Source organism: Lineus longissimus, chromosome 14 (assembly GCF_910592395.1).
Source record: "Lineus longissimus chromosome 14, tnLinLong1.2, whole genome shotgun sequence".
Classification (NCBI taxonomy): Eukaryota; Metazoa; Nemertea; class Pilidiophora; order Heteronemertea; family Lineidae; genus Lineus; species Lineus longissimus.
Window position 1 is genome coordinate 1280250 of NC_088321.1, and position 21358 is coordinate 1301607.

The 21358-nt window shown below is 42.6% G+C and overlaps 2 protein-coding genes across 2 annotated transcripts; both read left to right on the forward strand.

Annotated features, from left to right (window-relative positions):
• The first annotated feature begins 3955 nt into the window (after positions 1-3955).
• Positions 3956-12023, forward strand: LOC135498910 (uncharacterized). The gene is made up of 2 exons (XM_064789427.1): positions 3956-4045; positions 9249-12023. The coding sequence occupies exon 2, from the start codon at positions 10250-10252 to the stop codon at positions 11261-11263; it is 1014 nt and encodes a 337-aa protein (XP_064645497.1). The 5' UTR covers positions 3956-4045; positions 9249-10249; the 3' UTR covers positions 11264-12023.
• Positions 12024-12328: 305 nt separating this feature from the next.
• On the forward strand, positions 12329-20557 carry LOC135498987 (uncharacterized). Its single transcript, XM_064789579.1, has 13 exons — positions 12329-12413; positions 13431-13540; positions 13768-13977; positions 14253-14407; positions 14770-14857; positions 15024-15187; positions 15348-15470; positions 15833-15938; positions 16019-16492; positions 17124-17233; positions 17599-17778; positions 18132-18216; positions 20186-20557. The coding sequence occupies exons 2-13, from the start codon at positions 13435-13437 to the stop codon at positions 20323-20325; spliced, it is 1941 nt and encodes a 646-aa protein (XP_064645649.1). The 5' UTR covers positions 12329-12413; positions 13431-13434; the 3' UTR covers positions 20326-20557.
• The last annotated feature ends 801 nt before the right edge of the window (positions 20558-21358 follow it).

The window sequence follows — 21358 nt, forward strand, 5'->3', positions numbered from 1 at the left end:
ATAACTTGGGTTTCATGTAGACTCATCTAATTTCTCCCAGATGTTAGTCAAGTCCAGCACCAAAAAATAACCACAGATGAAACAAATTTACGAACATCTGCGCATGCGTCGTAAAATGAAACATGGCGCACATCGTTACACAGCAGAGATTGAGCAGCCTGTCACAGCGAATCTCCGGATAGTCTGATCAGAACTATATGTATGTATTAAATGTTGCTGTTAGTGTTTTTAAGATTCAAGCGCTGGACTTCCTCCAGTGAAACGTTTGAATGTGCCATCAGCTTGCACTGAAATAATAAATCCAACATGGCGCCCGCCGTAACGCAGCAGAGGTTAACGACCGTAGCCACGACAGCAATACCTGTTTAGAACTAGCTAGCCTGGCTACTTAGTTATGTCGGTATTGGTTTTCCGATTCAAGTGCTAGGTTACCTGAAAGCTAAGTACAATGTACCTCTCGAACAAAGAACTTTAAATGATGTATGTCACTTTGGTGAATTATTGGAGTTTTCTCTTGAGTTTGTTTGTGGAGCGAAAATCTATGTACAAATACATTGTAATATAGTGTCCAGTCACCAACAAAGGTTTTGTGTTCACGTGTGCAGAGGCGCTCAGGCTCTGTAGATACGTCCTGGAATACGCGACCAATACCAGCTTGGTCTGACTGCTCATAACAAGATGGTCACATTCTAAATACATTAGAGTATACTGGGGACGGCGAGGTTTTGGGACGGTAGTCCCTCTAAAACCATCGATGTCGCCATATTGAAATATCAGTCCGAGGTTGCGCAGGTGGCAGAGTGAAACGGCCGAAGTAGTTCTCCTCAAAATAATCTTACACTTGATATCTGTGCGGTATTTTCTCCATGTACATGTATTGTTTTTATATATTGTCAAATAAGCTGATAATGACTGTTTTGTAGCTGACTTTATCGTTTGAATAGTCTTTTTGTAAAAGCTTTTTGAATCGAGGTCAAGAAAAATAGTTTTTGCGCCAATGACGTCACCAATGGCGGATTTGCACAGAATCGATTCGACGGAAGTTACGAGTGATGATAGTCACTGACTCGGCGTTGCTGAGTGCAAAACTGGTGTAACGGCAAATATCGGGAAGAAAACAAGTTAGCTCGTCGGAAAGTTTTTGGTATACAACCTCTGGTATACCGCTCATTTCTCACGCAAGGCGTCACTACCAGCGAAACTGTCAACTTAGTGGTAAATAAGCTTTACCTTTCGTCGCAAACACTTCCGTTTTCCGCGGGGATTATAATCGTATGTGCGCGGAAACCAACAAGGTCCGGGAAAAGAACTATACGAAAATTGTTGAAAGATGATGTCTTAGAAAACTTAACAACGGTGCATCGGGTAGCCAGCACACTTCTTCATAATGCAATCACAATATTCTAATCAGAAAATGCTTGTTTATGCATCTGTGGAGAGCGAAAACAATTTCAGAGTTCGCAATTTTTTCTCACGCTTCCGTCGCCGTGTTCGTCCTTATTTGATACCGTGTGTACGAATCTATATTACCGGTGATATCAGTTCCACGGCAAACATGATAGTTTACACGGCTTTCAAACGGACATTTAATTAAGGATAGATATCGGGTGTCTCAATGCATGCATGCTGTTTGGTAATGTATTTCTCGTACACGCCATGAATAGTATAGCCTGCATATAGTACATGAGTTTGTGCACATTTCAATTTTCGGCCAAGACACCTAATGATGATGATGATGGCGATGATGATTTAATTGAGGAAGGATACGGGTTGTCTCAAAAGCATGCCTATGAAGTACAGTCTTGAAAATACACATTTGAGCGATGTCAGTGGCTCATGTAGTCGCCGAAAGGACCAGAGCGTGTCTACGAAAGGGTCTCAACAAGTATGATTCCCAGCACCTTGAAGGAATGCCAGATGTCCTTTCACATTTACTAAAACGGAACGAGGTCCACAAAACGACAGGTGCGGACGGGCTCAGTTGAAAGACAACATACAAATGTTTGGTTTGGGTTGGAGCTGAATTCCTCTAGCGATTTTTGCATTAATCGCACGCAGCGCATGGAACGTCGCAATGTTTTTTTTTGCTTCACTTTGGGGTGGGCGGGCGGGGGCTATTACAGTAGGCCTACTGTGCTGCGGGCATTATTGCACACCTCGTACACTGCACTGCCATGACTACTACGGCTAGAGTATATGTACATTGTAAACTCATTTATAAACGTTTGTCGCAGGAAAATTTCATTATCATATCAGTGGTATGAGGCGTTAATTAAATCAAACTGTGGGATAGCTCCCCGTGAGATACTCGACTTCGATGAATTATTAACCGTTTGGAGAGCCGCATAGCACAGTTTGTTGGCAGCGGTGATCAGGTCGCCCAGGAATAATATAGTCATCAAATTCTGACGTCATCGCTGATTTCGAAGTTCCATTTCTATAATATAAATTTCGTAAAGGTTTTCCTTTACATGAATGACCTACATAGAATCTATATAGAAATTTATTTACAAAATATATAAATTTGTCAACGGACATTTTAGCCTGTGTTAAATAGAAATAGTGAAATTTTATCTTTTTTCAAAAATTTTCGCGTATCGTATGAATAAAAAGGCGCGAACATTTTCTGGTCGACAACATTTTTTTCCCCTACGCCGGAAGCTTATGAACCCATTGCTCTTCAACATAAAAATCATTAAATTGGTAAAACAGAACTAACGCCAATTTTGGTATCTTAACAAGTGCTGCGGGCTTGAAAAGTTGATTGCTGATTGACTCATATACACTGATGTTGTATGTACATTTACAGTTTGCATCAGTGCAGTGTACATCGGTTAACGCAATGCACTATTGTTTGTACATTTGCAGTTTGCATCAGTGCTGTGTACATCGGTCAATACAATGCACAAGCAAAATTGGAGTTGTTGCACCGTGCATCAGTGCAGTGTACATCGGTTAATGCAATGCACTATTGTATGTACATTTGCAGTGAGCATCAGTGCAGTGTACATCGGTTAATGCAATGCACTATTGTATGTACATTTGCAGTGAGCATCAGTGCAGTGTACATCGGTTAATTCAATGCACTATTGTATGTACATTTGCAGTGAGCATCAGTGCAGTGTACATCGGTTAATGCAATGCACTAAGACTGAAGGTCTGCTGGACCTCTCGATTATATACGTACAGCCAGTGTACCTATAGCTACTGTCTGTCCGCTTTGACTGTGCAGATCGAGTGGGTCACCGGACTAATGATGATTCGAAACAACCCATAGTGTCCATCACATCGTTTCATATACCGGCAGCTTTATTAAACATCTGATGTGGACCAACTATTGCTTCAATGCTTTTTATAAACACAGCTACCCGGAAAGAGTGTTTAGTCACCATAGTATATCATATGATAATTCTGCTACTTTGGAATAATGCGCTAGTTTAGCTCATCCACTTTTATAGTCTGTTCAAATATTACGCCTTGGGTGATACTAACGCTCAATCGTTTATTTCTTGCCTGAGATATCAACCAGCCGCTGTCGGGTGCCGCTGTGAGAAAAAATTCAAAATCTGACTGAATTGTCACGGTATTCTGATTCTGACTCCGATTTGACTCGAGTTAGCCCTCCATGCGTCGATCCACTCCGACCCTTCGACCCCTTGAGGGCGATGACTAACGCAAATCGTCCAAATTTAAACATCGTCAAAATTAAAAAATCGACAAAAACTTTCAGAAGTATAGTGTGCTGATGAAGCAGAAAAAGAATAAACGTAAAGTAGAAAGTAAAAAATAAAGTAAAAAGCCGCCCATTCCTTTAAGCGGTGCGCATATAACTTACTCAGTTCACCGTGGGAATGGAATCATAAGTACCACATCACTATATTCGTAACAGGCTATAATCACCACATAACATTTGCCCTCCAATACAACCCGATAATAGTTATATTGCGGACGCTTCCGCGTTGTGTCGGAAACATTTGACCGAGGATATTTAGTAAACACAGTTTCAGAAGTTGGAAGTTTTTACTTTATCATGTTTTAACTCAAGGTGAGTTTACATGACATTGAGTTTATTCGTTTTTTATCTTTCTTGTTTTGTTTGTCTAACACATTAGGGAGGTTGACACCAGGGACTTATCACGGGTTCTTACACGTAACACGGACAAATTGTTCAAAACAACCTCCTCTTTCTAGAGAGTTTTATCCGTATACGTATTAGGAGCTTTGAAAAGTCGCTGTCAACTTCCCAAATGGTGTCACGAAAGCCGATGAAAGGAACGAAAGATTTGTTGACATTTTTAGAAGTAACACGAAAATAGCTAGGTTAAGACTATTGACTATTGTGCTAAAACTATGTCATTTATTTCAAAGTTAGTTGATATGCATCTATATCTTATTTGCTACTTTTTAAAGCCGAGTCGCTTTTTCGGTTGACTTTGACCGTGGGTGTGGAAGTTGAAACGCCCTCATATCGGATAGAATATCTGGGAAACGCAGGAAACATATATATATGCGCTTTAAACTCTGCGCTGTTGACGCCCGTGGCCTCTCTGTAGAACTATAATCGGACAGAATAGAATAGGCCCGGACACCTTTTCCGGGGAGGCGTTTTTTACATCCATACCGTAGTTGGACCTCTCAGAGCTTGGACTACATCGAGGAGGTTCGTTCTTTCACAGTTTCATCCAACGGTCAAAAATTGGATCGTTAATTGTTTCCTACACTGGTTATTACGCTGTCTCGACTTGTCAGAAGAATTTTTACTGTTTCTGGTCAATCTGATATGCGAAAGGTAATATACCGCCCAAATGTCCCACAAACTTGCTTTCATTCGTTCGATGGAGCCAGCGGTTCCACGGCCTAGTTCACGTTATCCGCTCGGGAGAACGGGAAAACCTGCCCTAAAACTGATGACGTCTTACACTGAAAAAATTGTCATTCTAGGTGAGTTGGTTCTCGAAACGGGACAGCGAAACCTCACTAATATTGTTTGATTAAAAATTGCACAAGAAATGTCGAAATCCGCCAAAAAAATCGTGAACATTTTATTCAATTTTTCCAAATCGCCAAAACTTAGAAGCGCAAAAATTCAGAGTTTGACCGTTTTTTTTCCTGCTGTGTGTGCTGGTCAATCTATGATGAAATTTATATAAGATGGGTCTCTCGCAAATTAATCAAGGAACTGACAGTGCAGAACGAGCGCGTTGGGTTTTGTTCTAAATTATTCACGAAGTCATGCTTGATATATACTATAATGGAACCTCCCTTAGCAGACACATCTCTATTAAGGACAACCTCTCTATTGAGGACACTTGTTGTGGTCCCAAATTGGTTGTTTCCATTCAATTTGACCTCTCTAATCAGGACACCTCTCTATTAAGGACAGCTTTTTTCAGTCTCGAGGATGTCCTTAATAGAGAGGTTCTACTGTATAATGTTATTGTATGGACCGACCAATTCTCAATCAAAAGAAAAAAACTGAATGGCAACAATGTATGATAAAATACTACAAATCACGAACTTTTCGGCAATCGAGAAAATTTCAGAAAAAAATAAAGTCTCTGAAAAAATTAAATTTTATGAAAAAATTATATTTTATGAAAAAATTAACTTTTTACGAAAAAATTCAATCTTAAAGCGGATTGAGAATTGTGTTCAGCTTTCCAAATTATTTTTTTCGCGATTTTAATTTTCGCGAATTAAAGTTATTCGCAAAATTTGCCAAAAACGCTTCAGGTGACTAATATACACAGTAAGGGCCCTTTGTCATGTCAGATTCAGCGCTAAATATATTCCTCATACAAGCGAGGATCATTTCGACGTACTGTGATATGTGAGAGACCCCTATTGGCGACTTTGTGTAACTTTATCTTGCCTGCCCAGCTGCTGCCTATAGTGTCCAGCACTAAATTGAACTGTGAGATGTGAGAGACTCCTATTGGCGACTTCATGTAACTTTATCTTGCCTGCCTAGCCGCTGCCTATAGTGTCCAGCACTAAATTGAACTGTGAGATGTGAGAGACTCCTATTGGCGACTTCGTGTAACTTTATCTTGCCCGTCTAGCTACTGCCCATATTGTCCCTTTAAGATCTGGATTGCCCAAAGTATGAATATGACTCAATTTCGACGCGTTTGAAAAAGCGTTTTGCTTTCATGTGATAAAAACCAACGATCATGCATTTGTTGTAGTGGCCTCAATGTCAATAAAATAACCTTGCATTGTATATGCCATATGGCGAGTAGTTCGTACACAACAGTTATATTTTAACTAACTTAATTAAAAAAACCTCAATAAATTATTCTTAAATGAATAATAGGGCTTAGGAGCGATTTCCCGGGGGTGCAATAAAGTGAGGCATTGCACGCATGGGTTGCCCAGCAACCGGAAATGTCCCAGGCATCCCGCGAGGTCAGGTCACGTGTTCAACCTCGTATCTTGCCACATGTACAACCTGATATCGAGGTAGTTGCAACTTTTTCAGACACACTAAAAGAACAGTCATAATCTACCCGATATATACAAAAGTCTGGACCATCTTTTTGGCTTGTGTCATATAAACATTTCTCAGTTTTTTAAAGAATATTGATGCGTGTATAGGCAGGTGGTTGGAAGTCCTTGCGTACGCATGCATGTGGTATCTGCGTACGCTCGCGTACAGGGGGGGGGGGTGGGTCGTACTGACGAATCGAGAAGTGCTGTGCGCGTACGAATGAATGTTTTATCCAGCCGTTATAAACGAAAGTCTTGACAATAATTTTGACATAAGTCATACAGTTATTTTTCAGCGTACGTTTGCAGCGGACCATCAATAACGCATTCAACTCATCAGGGAATACTGAAACAATGAATACTAGTAATTATTCATAAGAACCACTCAAACAGTTTCATGTGAGTCAACCAAGAGTCGGTATAATGGCGTCCTCGTCCCCAGAGATGATAAGTTATGCCGTTGCAGTGTTGGTAAAGTGGCTGTCTCACTAGGGATGAGGTCAGTTTAAAGCGACCCCGTCCAACGGATTAAGTTTAAATGACGTTTTATAGTACTGTTTGGAAAGTGGTCGTGTCCCTTGGGACAAGGTGAAGAGTTTAACACAGTGCAATGGAGTCGGCATCCTTGAAACTGCCCCTCAGGTGCCTCGCTTATTTATAGCAGGTTTTGCAATCCGTACGCATGACGTACAGACATTACGTTATCGCAGTCGAATGAATTCCACGCAGGCCTAGCCCATTACACGGTCTATTGTCTTCAAACAAAGCCCCCGCTCGCCTAGGCCTAAATTCCCATTGTTCTACTGTCTTATCAAAGGGTCATCAGGACAAATCCTGATGAAAACGACCCCGAGAAACAGCTCCATTGGGTTCGATGGGCCCAAACGTCAACGACAAGAAACGTAATGTACAAACATTAAGTTATCGCTGTTGAACGTATTCCACGCAGGCCTTGCCCATTACACAGTCTATTATCTTTAAACAAACCCCCGCTCGCCTGGGCCTAAATTCCCATTGTTCTACTGTCTTATCAAAGGATTATCATGGCAAATCCTGATGAAAACGACCCCGAGAAACAGCTTCCATTGGGTTCGATGGGCCCAAACGTCAAGGACAAGAAACGTAATGAAGCAGGAGGTTCAGTATTATCATCTTGTCCTGAGCTGACTCTTTATGCAAGTATCAATTCGTGTCTTGTACCCCCCCCCCCCCTCCTCAAGGGTACGACACCTTATCACCCTATAACGACATCTTAAGGCTCAAGCATCACCCTTTTTTCACCAATGCTACTTTTTCTTTCGTCAAGACATCACCATCAACAATATATCAGTTATCACCGTCATATAAAGTAACCGAACTAATTTTACTGGGTCAGGCTGTATGTTCGACAAGACATCGACACATTAGCATCCTTATTCTTTCCAGCTTCGCCAAATTTTCACTAAAGGAAAAATAAATACTACTCAAGCATCGACAAAGATTAGTGGTGATAGCTTAACTACCCTTGAGGAGGGGGGGGGGGTACAAGAAACGAATTGATACTAGCATTAAGCGACACTCGTTTCATATTTGTTTACTCAGTGGTATATTCATGAAGCAATATTTTTTCAAATATTTAAAAGTTTTTAGTTTTGGACAACACACCAAACTCACGTCCATTATTGTTACTCTCGACGTATACAGTTCATAACGACCCCGGTGACCTAGTCGTTAAAGGTCTACATCGTTCGTTGAATATTTGAAATTAATGACTGAATTTGAAACTTTCTATTTGCTTTTGAATACACATTGTATTAACTTCAACATTGTCGTTGTGTATACATACGTACAATTACTATAAATACCAAGCTCCAGCAATGACGTGTACATCGTGTTACGACATTGTGTATAACTGCATTTCTATTTTCCTGGACTACCAGTGATATTCAACCGCGTACCCCTTTAAGACTTGAAGGTTTGAGGCCCGCTGGAAACCTCTTTCTGCTGGGCTAGTTGGTAAGCTATTAGCTACGTACATATAGGGTACAAAGCGCCTCATCGCCAGGCTTCTGGCATTAAACACAGGCGTTTGGAAGTTTGGCCCTTTCATAAGGGATGAGACAAAAAACAAACTTTACTTTACTTGTGATTTTTACACAAAACTGACAACCAAAATTGCGATTTAACATTTCGAAGAGTTTCCCTAATCGGTGCATTAAATGTTTTAAACAGCTTCCGTATTGTGGGATACTTGGTTACAAGTTAGTGATTTTATGCAAATAGTTACTTAATTATGGTGCGCAGTTTTCGTTGCTATGGAAACGTTGTGGTGCTATTGTTCTTTTGATAACAGCGTTTACCGGGCATTCAAACAATGAATTGTGAATACCTGTACAAACAATCACACATTAACCCTTTTAAGCACCAATCGAGTAATTAGCGACATTACACCCTACAATAGTAGATGCCACCACAAAGTTACCAATGTTGCCATCAAAGGGTAACTCGTGTCAAATTTCACCATATAATGTTTTAGCTGTTTTTGACAAATGACTACGTCACTTTCTCATAAATCGGTAAGGTTTTCGAATCGAAATGCACATTTTCTAGAAATTGATGGTTTAATCCCGCCCGGACGGCTCGCTTCGATGCCGTTTTCGTTGATGACGTCACAACATGAACATTTTCGCGGTCGCGGTGGTTTACATTTTCAGTTTCAGCATTTCAAACTACCATAAAGACCAGTTTGATACGACATGTCTCACCTAATTCTGTTTTAGTTTCTATTTACAGGACGACACGCGAACGCAAGGACTGGACCTGGATTTTCCGTGTCTCCACCAACCGACGATCCGAGAGGAAAACGCGTTGTCGCACTTTTTCCTGTTTCTGGATGAGCCATTTTCTAAATTCTACTCATCTATCCTGGGAAGCAAGCTAGGATACCATTCATGTTAATAAGTATAGCACATACCATAACACACTAGTAGCTGCTAATTACTAATTAATGGGTTAATTAGCGGTTGCTAAAACGTGCATTAAGCGCTGATGAGAATCATACAGCGAAAACTGGTCCCTAGTGGACCTGCATTATCTATAGTGCATTCTGATTATGATTTACGAGTCTGTGCATAGGGAATGGCAACGAGGCAATTGGAACGAGGATTGTTGTTAAAACGCGAGCTATCGATTTTTCAGACATTGTTTCAGTTATACATCGAAGTTTACTGGAAACCGCAACCAGTTTAAATGTAAACTTGTCCCCGTGGTTAAATGGTTCTACCAAATGGTACATTTGTACTACGATTTAGGATTTTGTGAATAGATTGGCTTGTCATGGGAACGAGGATTGCTACTGCAGCGCCAACCAGCGAACGCTAAGGAATATATTCAGTTTTGCCGGCATCCGACTTGAGTCGGTGCCATTTTGAATTGATGCAAAGAGCAAATACACAAAAATGCTATGAACTTGGAAAAGTGGAATAACATGCTTTCGAGACAGCAGGGATCTAAACTCTCTTTCACACAGACGATACAAGCTATACATTTGCTGAGGACAAGTTCACTGGAAATGTTTTCTTGAGCTCGGAATCACTCGGAAGTTGTGGATAGGCTAAATCCCCCTAGTTACTCTTATTGAATCAAGGTGGTGCCGCAACACGTCTTTAGTTTCTTCTTATGAACCTAGAGGGCGTCCTAAAAATCTTACCAACGATCGGATACGATATTTAGAAAGAATATCCCACCTTAACTGGAAAAAAATTGTACCTTCTATTTCAAGATGCCGACGGACCATCCATGTGCCTCTCAGGACGAAACTCTCAAACAGTTGCTAAGCAACGAATCGGAAGTCTCGGATATTATCGTTCCGATCCCGGGACTGCGTGACTTCAACTTTGGAGTAATAATCTGGGCTCTTGGTGCCATCATCCCGGCAGGGATTGTTTTGAACACAATCAACTGTCTGATTTTCTCGCGGCTGCGGCGATACAACCGCGGTTTCTGCGCACCGACCGGGTATCTCTTTCATACCCTCGCCATTGTTGACATTTTGTACCTCGTTCTCGTATTTTTTATAAGTTTTCTTCCTTGTGCTTTTCTAAACATTCCGGGCGTGCCGTGTCTCTTTCTGGATTACGTAAAAGTCCGCATCATGGCCGAGCGATACGTGACGATGGCATTGGAGGGCGTCCGCATGGGGGCGCTATGGGTTTTCGTCGTCTGCTTATTAGAGCGGATCGTAGCAGTTCATGACCCTGCGCGAGCGCCATCTGTGGGAATATGTCAATGCTCTTTGATCGTGGTTTTTTGTTCCTGTCTTGTGTGGTGTGTTTTAGATTTCGTCTGGACGGAAATACTCGGAATCGTCTTGTACAATTATAAAATCTGGGCCTTTCTAATCACATTAGGATTACCATGTGTCATAATATGCTTCACGACCATCCCACTTATTTTCTGGCTGTGTGCAAAGAGAGGATCGTGGCACAAATACCCGCCGGAACTTGCAGAAATCCAGGGGGCGCCATGTGTCACTGCGCGTTGCGTAGCAACGTCCGCCATGGTGATACTTTTCAATGTCCCCCTGGTGGTGGAAAAAGTAATTCACGTTTTCATGTCATTGGATATTATCAAGCCGTCGCGTTTCACGGAGTACATACACGCATATGAACTCGTTGCATTGCTATTCATTTGCATGCTGGCGGCGTTTAAATTCATTGTTTATACAGCGTCCGGGGAGGATTTTAGATTTGAACTGGGGTGCCATAAAACACGGACCGACAACGAAAACGGGTAAATTGCTACGTCAGTTCCTGCATTTCTCGATAGGGGACGCGTCGTTATTGGCTGTGATTGCAGGTTAACACTGAACGCGATTCCGGCAACGCATGCGCTTTGTAACTTCACAAAATTTGGTTTGAACAGCTTCCCTCCTGGCTACACTTTGACTTTCTCACGAGACTGGTGTGGTATTTTGTGACGTCACGTCGTTACCAAGCGCAGACAGACCTTTGAAATACAGAAAGCACATTACTTCGTTCTTCAATCGAATACGCCAATATCTTGGCGAATTAGTATATTCACAATTTTTTATCAACACCAGCCATCTTTTTATCTGATTTTGAAAATGTATATGCAAGTCCGATGTCAAAGCGGTAATATGTCATTCTCCTTCAGCAGGCTTTTGTATAATACGCAATCAAAACCTCTCTGAAATTGGGCCGATTTGGTTTAATGTCAGGGACATTACATCAAACACGCATCATACCCCGCTATCCCTTCCTGGCCTGACCTGTCGTTGCAACAGAGACCTTGTAGTAAGTTTGAACTGAGCTGGCCCAGCAACTCGGATGATATATAACCCCGCGTCTGCGGGTGGCCGAAATTGGCCTCCGTTCTGTACGATGAGAAAGCCTGCGAAGGGAGGATGACTCATTCGATAGTTACGCAATAGCCATGGGTGTGACTACACAGCTATACAAAGGACCCTTTTTTATTTTATACCACTTTCGGATGATAAATGTGTTTTTATTCATACAAATAAAGTATTCGTTTAACATCACGATTTTGTCACTTGCCTCGCGATTTGCGTACGTACGCAAGAGTGGTATGTCTCCAATCTGCACATGCGTACGGGGAGGGTAGAACATCGGAAGGGTGTGCGTACGTAGAATATCGGATTGGTTCTACCGGTCCGAAATTCTCAAGTTGTAGATTTAGCAGTTCTACTGAAAGGTTTCGAGACGAAAGGGTTAAAGCGTGAAGTCGAATGACAACTTCTACAATAGTTGACATCAGACTCAGACGTGTTATGGCCACGGGTGAACACGATGGAAGGAAGAGCTTTGCTTTATCTCTTCGAGGGGGTGTACACAATCAAGAGAAAAGCACGACTTTCACTCGTCTGAGGTTCGAAATCCCTTCGAGATATCGCCGGACAGAAAAAGGTGGGTGAATCTTTTCTTCAAATGTTTTAGATCAAAATTTCTCACAGTTTCTAAACAAATATAACCCTTGATAACAACAAAGCTAAGAGAAGTTATCAATGAACCCATATTTACTAAATATTCCTGTCTGACTGTCAATTCGTGACAGCAACTTTTGAACTTTGCTAGAAAGTGATAGTTTAGGTAACATTTTCAAAATGGCGTCATACATGCTACAGTTAGTGTCATTATTATTAAATTTTGACTTTGAATTGTAACATAACATGCATCTAAAAAACGACAAAAAAGTTATTGCTGTCCAATTACATACAACCAAGTTTATATCTCAATTTAAAGGTCATCTCCATTCGTTCAAAGATTTGAAAATTGAACTCGAATTAGAAAAGTTCTAATTTTGTGTATATAAGTTTCAGTAATACCGTTGAGTGGTCAGACCTAGATTTTTTGTTCTAGCGAATTAGCGTGCATAATATCTGCACAGCTGTACAATATTTACTGTAAACTGCTAAAGTTTCGCGTCTTTTTATTTCTGCGACACGCGCGAAATATTTGGCGGTTTTTACAGTAAATTATTTATCAGGGATTATATCGTGATATACATGGTCAAAGAGAGAATATATCGTGAAAGTCTTAAAGCCTATATCTTCACAACGGCATGATAAATATGATAAAGGCCAGAGTATTCCATAATGCGAGTAATCTTTTGATCAGTATGATTTTATTCGAACCAACATATATCACATTTTCTTATCCTCTCAGAAATGTTGATAAGATATCATTTGTTACTTGCGCAAGAGTACCTTGATTTTTGATTAAAATGTGATCAAGTTTATTCTCGTTTTGTCTGTAGAATTTAGGCCTACTGTCACTTTTGTGCAAAGCTTAGTGAAAACAAATTGGAGCGGTTATAAGAGTATTATTCAGTGCGTGTACGCCTGGGAAAATTCATCCATTCCGTAACGTATTGTTTGCATTTTGATGTCATTCTGTAACAACAGATTTTGTGTTTTGTTTCAGAGCCATGCGACAGGGGGCGCTTATCACACTCCTCAGCCTCGTTCTGGGAGCGCAGGCGGCTTGGGACACGAGCATCTGTTCGCCAGTGCCGCAAGGGAATCCAACGTCAGGTAAATAGCCAGGTTTCGCAATCCGCGTACCAACGACGAAGTACGAAAACGTTGGTGTCGCCAATTCCTGAGCTTTGGTTGGGTAACAAGAAGGTTTCGGATATACAATTGATTAAGGTGAATTGGCTTGTTGCCAACTTAGATACTGGCAAAGTACTCAGCCGTTCAAAGCTAGAAATGCATGTTGTTAATGTCGCGCTGCTATAAAAATGATTGTCCTTCTCCAGGACCGCCGCTACCGACCGTCCCAGACCGCTACGAGACGCACGTGGAGTGTAACTTCGTCCAACAGAAACGGACCATCGTGTCGGCGGAGTATTATGACGGTCCTGGGAACAGAGGAACAATCATGATGTCTGAGCCAGGACAGGTTGAGTTGAACGCCATCTATAATTATCAGACAGGGCAGATCCTGTTTTACACCCCGTTCCAGAATGGTAGGTAAAAGTGAGGTTAGAAAATACCCGAGTATATTTCGAAACGTTCTCCTAATAGCATACTAAGTAATTATTATCAAATTCATGATGTCAGAGCTAAGGCAAGTATCACAAAAGCCTTTGGACGAACATTTATTATCGGCGACCACCGCGCCCTCTAGTCGAAAAGGTTGGGGCATTTTCAAAGAAAAGTGTAGGAATAGGATGTAACTAGTTTTTCATAGCGGATCCTACCCGAGAGATCACAAATGTAAAGATATCTTGCTGTTTTTCAGGGTACGCCTGTCAAGTGGCCGATCCAGCCACAAGCCCACAGAAGTTTCTTTTCCCCTACACAACAGTGAACGGGACCAAGTACTTAGCCTCTGCTGCCATGGTCCTGAATTTCGACAACACCAAGACGCCGTTCATATACGTCGGAAAAGAAACGGTACGTCCACAGCCACCAGAACGAAGGCGTTGATCAACTTCTTTCAATATTGGTCCTGTATTTCCGCGTGTTGGTTCCCTCGTGCAACGCGCGAGTTGGAAGTTAGACGTCGGTAAATACTGCGATGACCCAAGACCCTCGACTGGGCGGCTCGCGGCCCAGGATAGGTAAACCCGACATTCAGAGAAGACGACAGAATACACATGCGCAGGAAGAGGTCCATTTACTGCAGTTCGAGTAGGAATCGGGACGTTCCCAATGGATTTGTGCACCAAGACCCTCACGACATAATATGATTCGTGACTCACTCGGCTTATCACAGCTGGCGGCAGAATGATTAACTTCTCAATGTTGTTTTTCAGATTCGCGGTATTCCCGTTCATCACTGGAAGACTTGTGCCTACTGGCGAGGAATAGAGGCCACCATGAATCTCGATTGGTATTGGTCAGGTAAGCGTAACCATGGCAATGTTTGTTTACCTTAGTAATCCAAAGAATTACACCGGGGAGGTTTTGAATGCATGGAACAGCGAAATACACACACGCATCACATGAAATACCTTCAATTTGGCTCTTCGAATAAGCATTCACCCGCCCTCTTCCACTCATATTTCAGACAACACGATGTGGAATTCTCCCGGTACGAATCAATCTATCCCAATACGGGCCGTCGCTGTGGGCAAAATCAGTACACCAGGGGCACCCAGCCGCACATTCGACCATCGGTATGACTTCATCCATTTCTTGCCGAACGCAGTCCGACCAGAAACGACATTTGAGGTAGGTTATTCTGCCTTTTCTTTGTCTATGCTTGTGGCTACTACCAAAAAGGAAGCGGCTCACTTTTTCATATGTTGCAATTCATGATCTTAGGCTGTGTGAAATTAACGTTAAACTTTCTTGAATAATGATAGTATCGACTCTTTCCCGTTCATTTCAGACGCCCCCAGGTACCATCTGCAAGAACCAACTCAGCACCAAGGCGATCCCAAACATCGCGCAACATTTCAAGTTCAACATGGAAATCACGCAACCAGAGACGAAACTAACTCTATACACAAAAGTAAGTTCACTTCGCTACAGTGCATCGTCGCATTCTAAAACACATTCGTGACAATGAACCACAGCTTACAGTGGACAATGCACTATGCGCCCACTGTGCCTCGTTTTGACTGCTTGGGTTGGTGCAAAATATGGAAGCAGTCAAAAAGCAGTAGAAATCTCATTTCATGCTTTACTTTTAGGTGTTTCGGAATAATGTTTTCATCACCTAGGGGTACTAGCCTGTCCACTCAATATGTTATATAATTGGGCCCGCAACCAGACCCTGTAATCCATTCTTTCCCATATTAAGTGAATGTTGTTGTAGTTGTCACCATTGGATCTGTTCCACATGAACCGTCATCGTATGTTTTCTCTTCACAGGAATGGTATGACTACAAGGCTCGCCTCGTCCGCCTGGATAGAAAGCCAGTCTCCATCGGCGGTGGCAATCAGAACACGATCACCGAAATTCACGACTTCAATACGGGTACGTGACGTTAACTTGCCCCTTACCCGTAGTTAAAGCGAACTTCTGACGAGCAGTACAATATTTTCAATTCATTTCAGGTGTCATGTACACGACAGACCAGGTACTCGGCAACTGCTCCTACAAACCCATACCTAAGGTCAACGAAATTACGTCAGAGGTCCTCGCCGACGGCGCGAACGTGAGGATCCGAAACCCCCTCGAATTCCTCCAGCTAGACAAGTACCCGTACACCTACACGGGCACGCGCACAATCCGCGGCGTGACCTGTGACGTATGGATAACCCAGCGCAATGATTGGCCACAGGGAGCAACAAACAACTTCACGTCAACATGGGAATGGTACTTCTCGACCTCTGATTGGGTGACGGCTTCAGGGCAGGTGTTCGAGCGCGGGGAGCCAATGATGTTGGAACTGACGGCTCCGAAGTTCGGCATCCATTTTATTTATAATGTTTTTGATTTTAATGAGCAGCAGCCGGATCTGTGGAACTATGATATCTCGCAGTGCTATACCTATTTGGACAGACGCCACTTCCAGTTCGCACTGCCTGGTAAGTTCGTTCTCTTTAGCGTCTACTCTACACTTGGAGGTGTGATTCTCCAGGGTCCAGTGAGTATCTTCCAAGGCGGAATCAGCGTTTAGGTCGGAGTTGTATAGGATTTACGTTGTCACTTGTCACGTTTCATTAGTCAAAGGTTAACTGAATCAGGCTTGAAAACACGACGAGAGAGCCAAAAGTGACATAGTGAATCGTACATGTAGCTAGCACTTCGGAAACGACTTGTTCGTTCTTCACGCGAAGATTGGCACGTTACATGTGAAAACGTCGTGAACTCTATATGATCGCGGGCTCATGTGTGTATAGTACCCCCAGGTATATGGCACGCCTTAACCCGCCGGCCATGAGGGAATTCCCCAGCATCGGAAATGGCCCAGTGGTTGGCGCGTTGGCCCCAGAGTGGAAGTTAAGCATCGTTGAGCGCGGTCAACCTTTGGATCGGTGACCGGCGCGTACAATACAATGTGTCACGGTCATGATGGCTACAGACGCCAGGAGGATTGGGTTTATTGGCTTCATGACTCCGTCCTTAACCGGATTTAGAGGTCATCGTGAGCTACTCATGTTTTTTACTTGTCTGGGTCTTTTGCTAATTTTCTTTCCCACTGATATCTGATTTCAGGTAACTTCAAAGGAATTGTTGATGTCAACAAGAAATTGTTTCGTTACTTCGTCCTTCTGTCCGTCACTGCTACAGCCCATGTCTCCGTCCTCAGGGTCAACAATATCCAGGTAGGTTGTGACTTTGTCTTAGGTTGTGACTTTGTCTCTGGGTGTGACCTCATCTTTGGTTGTGATTTAGTCTTCAGTTGCGAATCAGTCTTAGATTTTGGCCTTAGTCGTGAATTTGTCCATCTAGCCACCTGTCCCCCAGCCAACACAACTTCGCCTTCTTAGCTGCAAGCATCAGGCTGTCGCAGCAGGCGGACTTTGGAAAGTATGGAGATGTTTTTTAAAAGTCGATAAAACTTTGAAAACAGTACTAGTCTATAAAAAAAATCAGACACTTTTCGAAAGTTGCCATGACAAATCATCCAATATACATGTTTCATTATATCAAATGAAAAAGTTCGTATAACTTTTTGTCACTGTTCCAGGTCGATTTTGACGAAAATGATATCTTGGTGACCTTTACCCTTTTGGACAGAGCACCAATTTCTGGTGATGTGCCGATGGTCGTCCAAGAAGTCCCCCTAGATACCGCCAGCAAACTCATCACGGACAACATCAATGCCGGTACCTTCAAAGTCAACATGTTCGTGGACACAAACCAAGATGTAAGCAGTTCGTTGCTACGGAACAGTGCACGTTGCTAAGGAAAACCGGTTGCTATGAAAACAATGGTTGCTAAGTTCATCATTGGTTGCTAAAAAACACTAGATATAGCCAGCAAACTGATCGCAAATAACACGCACTCAACTTCAAAGTATACATGTTTCAGGAGGCCGAACAAGGCATTGCTATGGTAATGTACATGTTGCTATGGAAACTTATCAGTCACAATGAGAGTTTGAATATCTTGTTAACATCAAAATGAACCTAGCTGCTCCAGAAATAACTCGGTTGCTAATGGCAACAACCATGGTTGCTGCGGAAAGAATTTGGTAACAACATGCCATTCTATTTTTAGCCCGTCACCTTGACCGCTAAGCCATATTCAGTGAAGGAAGTCATCAGAGAGGTGGTGACGGGAGCATCGACTGGATATTCTGTTGGTAAGTGGCGACACCTATCAGGTTTTAAAAACTAATCGTCCATATATCTGACGGACTTTTTAAAAATGTCTTCAGGAGAAGAAAACCCAGAGTAATCGGGACTAGAAATACGGATTACAATTTCGTTCGATTGTCAGACTAACTTTATATCAAGAGATGATGCATAAGAAATTCCCCCTCTTGAACTCTTCAAACTGGAGGTGGAAATACTCTTGTTTTGCCGATGTAAGACCGCTTCAGAATCGACACTAAGGTCAAGCTGAAACATGACGTCATGACCTATAGCTAAATTGGTTTTGCCAACTCACTCTCGATCCAAATTGAACACGTCTATTACATCGAACGACCAGAATGACATCTTAGATCGGCGAAATTAGAGTTTTATGTACAGACAAGCTATGTACGATGCATGCACGTGAAAGTTCCTCTTGTATATTGTAGGTGGCGCCCTTGTTTCACATATACCTCGTTCTGTAACTTGTTTTTAGTTTCCTGTGATATCTTTCCTTTTATCTCAAAACATCAAAATAAACCCTCCCTCTATCGGTCGGAAAAGGTCTGAGATAATCAGTTGGAGCGTGCGCATGCGCGAGAAAGTGCACGTGCATATGGATGTCTTTCGACTATCAAAATTCGATTTCATTTTAGCAAAAAATGAAAAGGGAAAAACCAGAAGTGAAAAAATAACGAACTGAAAATTGTGTCAGGTCTTTTCCAAATATGGCGGCCATGTTTGATTAGCGTCCATGGCAACCGCATCCAACTGATATCTCGTATCTTTTCCTCCACAGCTTCTCTGAGCATTCTCGCAATTTGTACACTTCTCGCGGGACTTGGAGGAGGATCGGCTGCCGCCTATTTCTTCTTTAAATAGTACGTAACCATGGCAACATCATAGCAGGATATATGGGACTTATGTGACGCTATGTGTTCCTGTTCTACGCCGTAGTTTAAATAGAAAAACACTATACCTGGCAAGCCCTTGAAGTGAACGTTCAATCTCCAAGCAGATCTAAGGATAATTTCCCCTCCGCCAGTACTGACTTCCATTACACCGTGAGGTCCCGGATGTGGCACAGGCACGTGATGATATCTGAATAACAGACAAGGGGATCGATCAGTCACTACAAAACACACACAAAACTATGAACATAAAAGAGTGATATGTGCATTACTTTCGATTGTGTAAATGTATATCAATTTGGGGCTGAGTGCTATAATTCTGGTATCTTCAAGCACCTGTGATCGACCCCACGAATAATACAGCAGCGGGTCCAAAATGGCGGCCTTCGTTGGCAGTCATGTAACGACGCAATCTCCTCGCCGCGCCATTAGTAACGGTTGCTTAGTGATACTAACACCGTTTACTTGCGTACATTTGGCCTCTTCCGGTTGGGCCGAGGCAAATGAAGCGGAGTCCTCTCATTGGGAGATAGGTGATGACGTGCGTAGTTACGTGACTGCGCATGAGTCAAATGAATATTTTGGATACTAAATGATCATGATCTGCGATGAAAATCCTGCCATCCTTTAGAAGGCTGTCAACTGTGTACATGACTGAATGAGTTCATCTTCTCCATGATAAGTGGCGCCACTGACATTTCAGGACTGGATCCAAGTGTACCTTAATGCCCGGCACACACGCTGCAATTTTCGTTGCAGGACTTCTGCATGTACGCTCACCTGCAAGTTTTGTTGCGCACAAAAAATTGCAGTCATCAAGTCCGTTCAGAAAACATGCAGCCAACGTGACCCCAAAGGATGGAGCCCCGCGTTTACGCTGCAACAATGACTGTCGCAGATATTGCAGTCACCAAAATTGCAGGTGTACTGCGATAAAGTTGTTCGCCGGACATCAGAAGACCAAGAACTCATCTAATGTCCGAGTTAGCACGTTTTCGCTTCAGCTAACAAAGCACAGTGAAACTTTCGTTTCCATCAAGTCACTGTTTTCCGTCTACCATTTCAGGTATCATGGTGGCGGTTGCCTTGGCAATGTTGTTGGTCGGCTTTGCAATAGGTGCCGGCATTTTGTTTGGCGTCTACAAGATGAGAGGTGGGACCTTCGCGCCAGGAGCATCACTCTTTAAGAACGAGGGCGAGGCCTAAGATATATTAGTACCGATTTCAACACCAGGGGATTTCGAGACAATTCACCAATTGCTATTTGGCAAATTTGTTGGGGGAGGGGGATGGCCATTTGGCAAAGAAGCACACGTCAATTCCAGTATTTGTATATAATAGTTCTTGATCTATTCGCCTGAAGAAGTCACTGATCTGTATTTGCAGACGATTTCATATCTGTATACGATACATGTATATGCTTACATTAATAAAAACCTACCGGGTACGTATGAAATTTAAGTTTTCTTTTTAGCCATAGAAAGGCCGTGCAAGTGTGTCTCGAACACCAATTCCTCAACTCAGGCGCAGTCGTATAACTACTTCGGTTTCACCACTGTCCTGAATAGCTTCTTCAGGACCGACTTCGTTCGCATCTGATCTCGCAACTTCACGCACACGTGGGACGGGGTAGTGAGGACAATGCCATCAGCTCACGAGAAATTGCAAGATCGGACGTAAATAACGCCAGTCTTGAAGAAGCCATAGTGGACAACTGTGGAACTGCTGACATTCTTCGGTAATGCGAGTCCAGAGAACAGATTGAGCGTCGCAGTGTTATGCCTCATGTGGGGTGAATATCACCCTTCTCGTTTTCCTGAATTTCTAACCACTCGGCTGTTCGTCTAAAAAGTAGTTCTGCCCTGCATCACCGACGCGATAAAGTTCTAATTTAACGTACGTATTCGGATCTGAGGATATTGGGGAACACGACCCGATAGTTGAAGTTTTTCACATTAAAGATTCCATAAGTGAAATACTAGTTCTTCTGTTGTTGAGACTTGTTTCACGATTTTTTGTTTCATCGCGCCGCCTTAGCAGAGATACGATGCTCGAAATCAGTCGATAGAAGGCCAAGTATCTCTAGATTTGAATGTACACATCCGTTAGATACCACCGTATAATAACAAGGTGGGTCATGGGAGTGCCATTTTCGTAAGGGAAACAGCCGAGGGACTCGGAATTCAGGAATACGAGATGACTCGGAACCTGGAAATGGCACGCATTGCCCGGAGTTCAG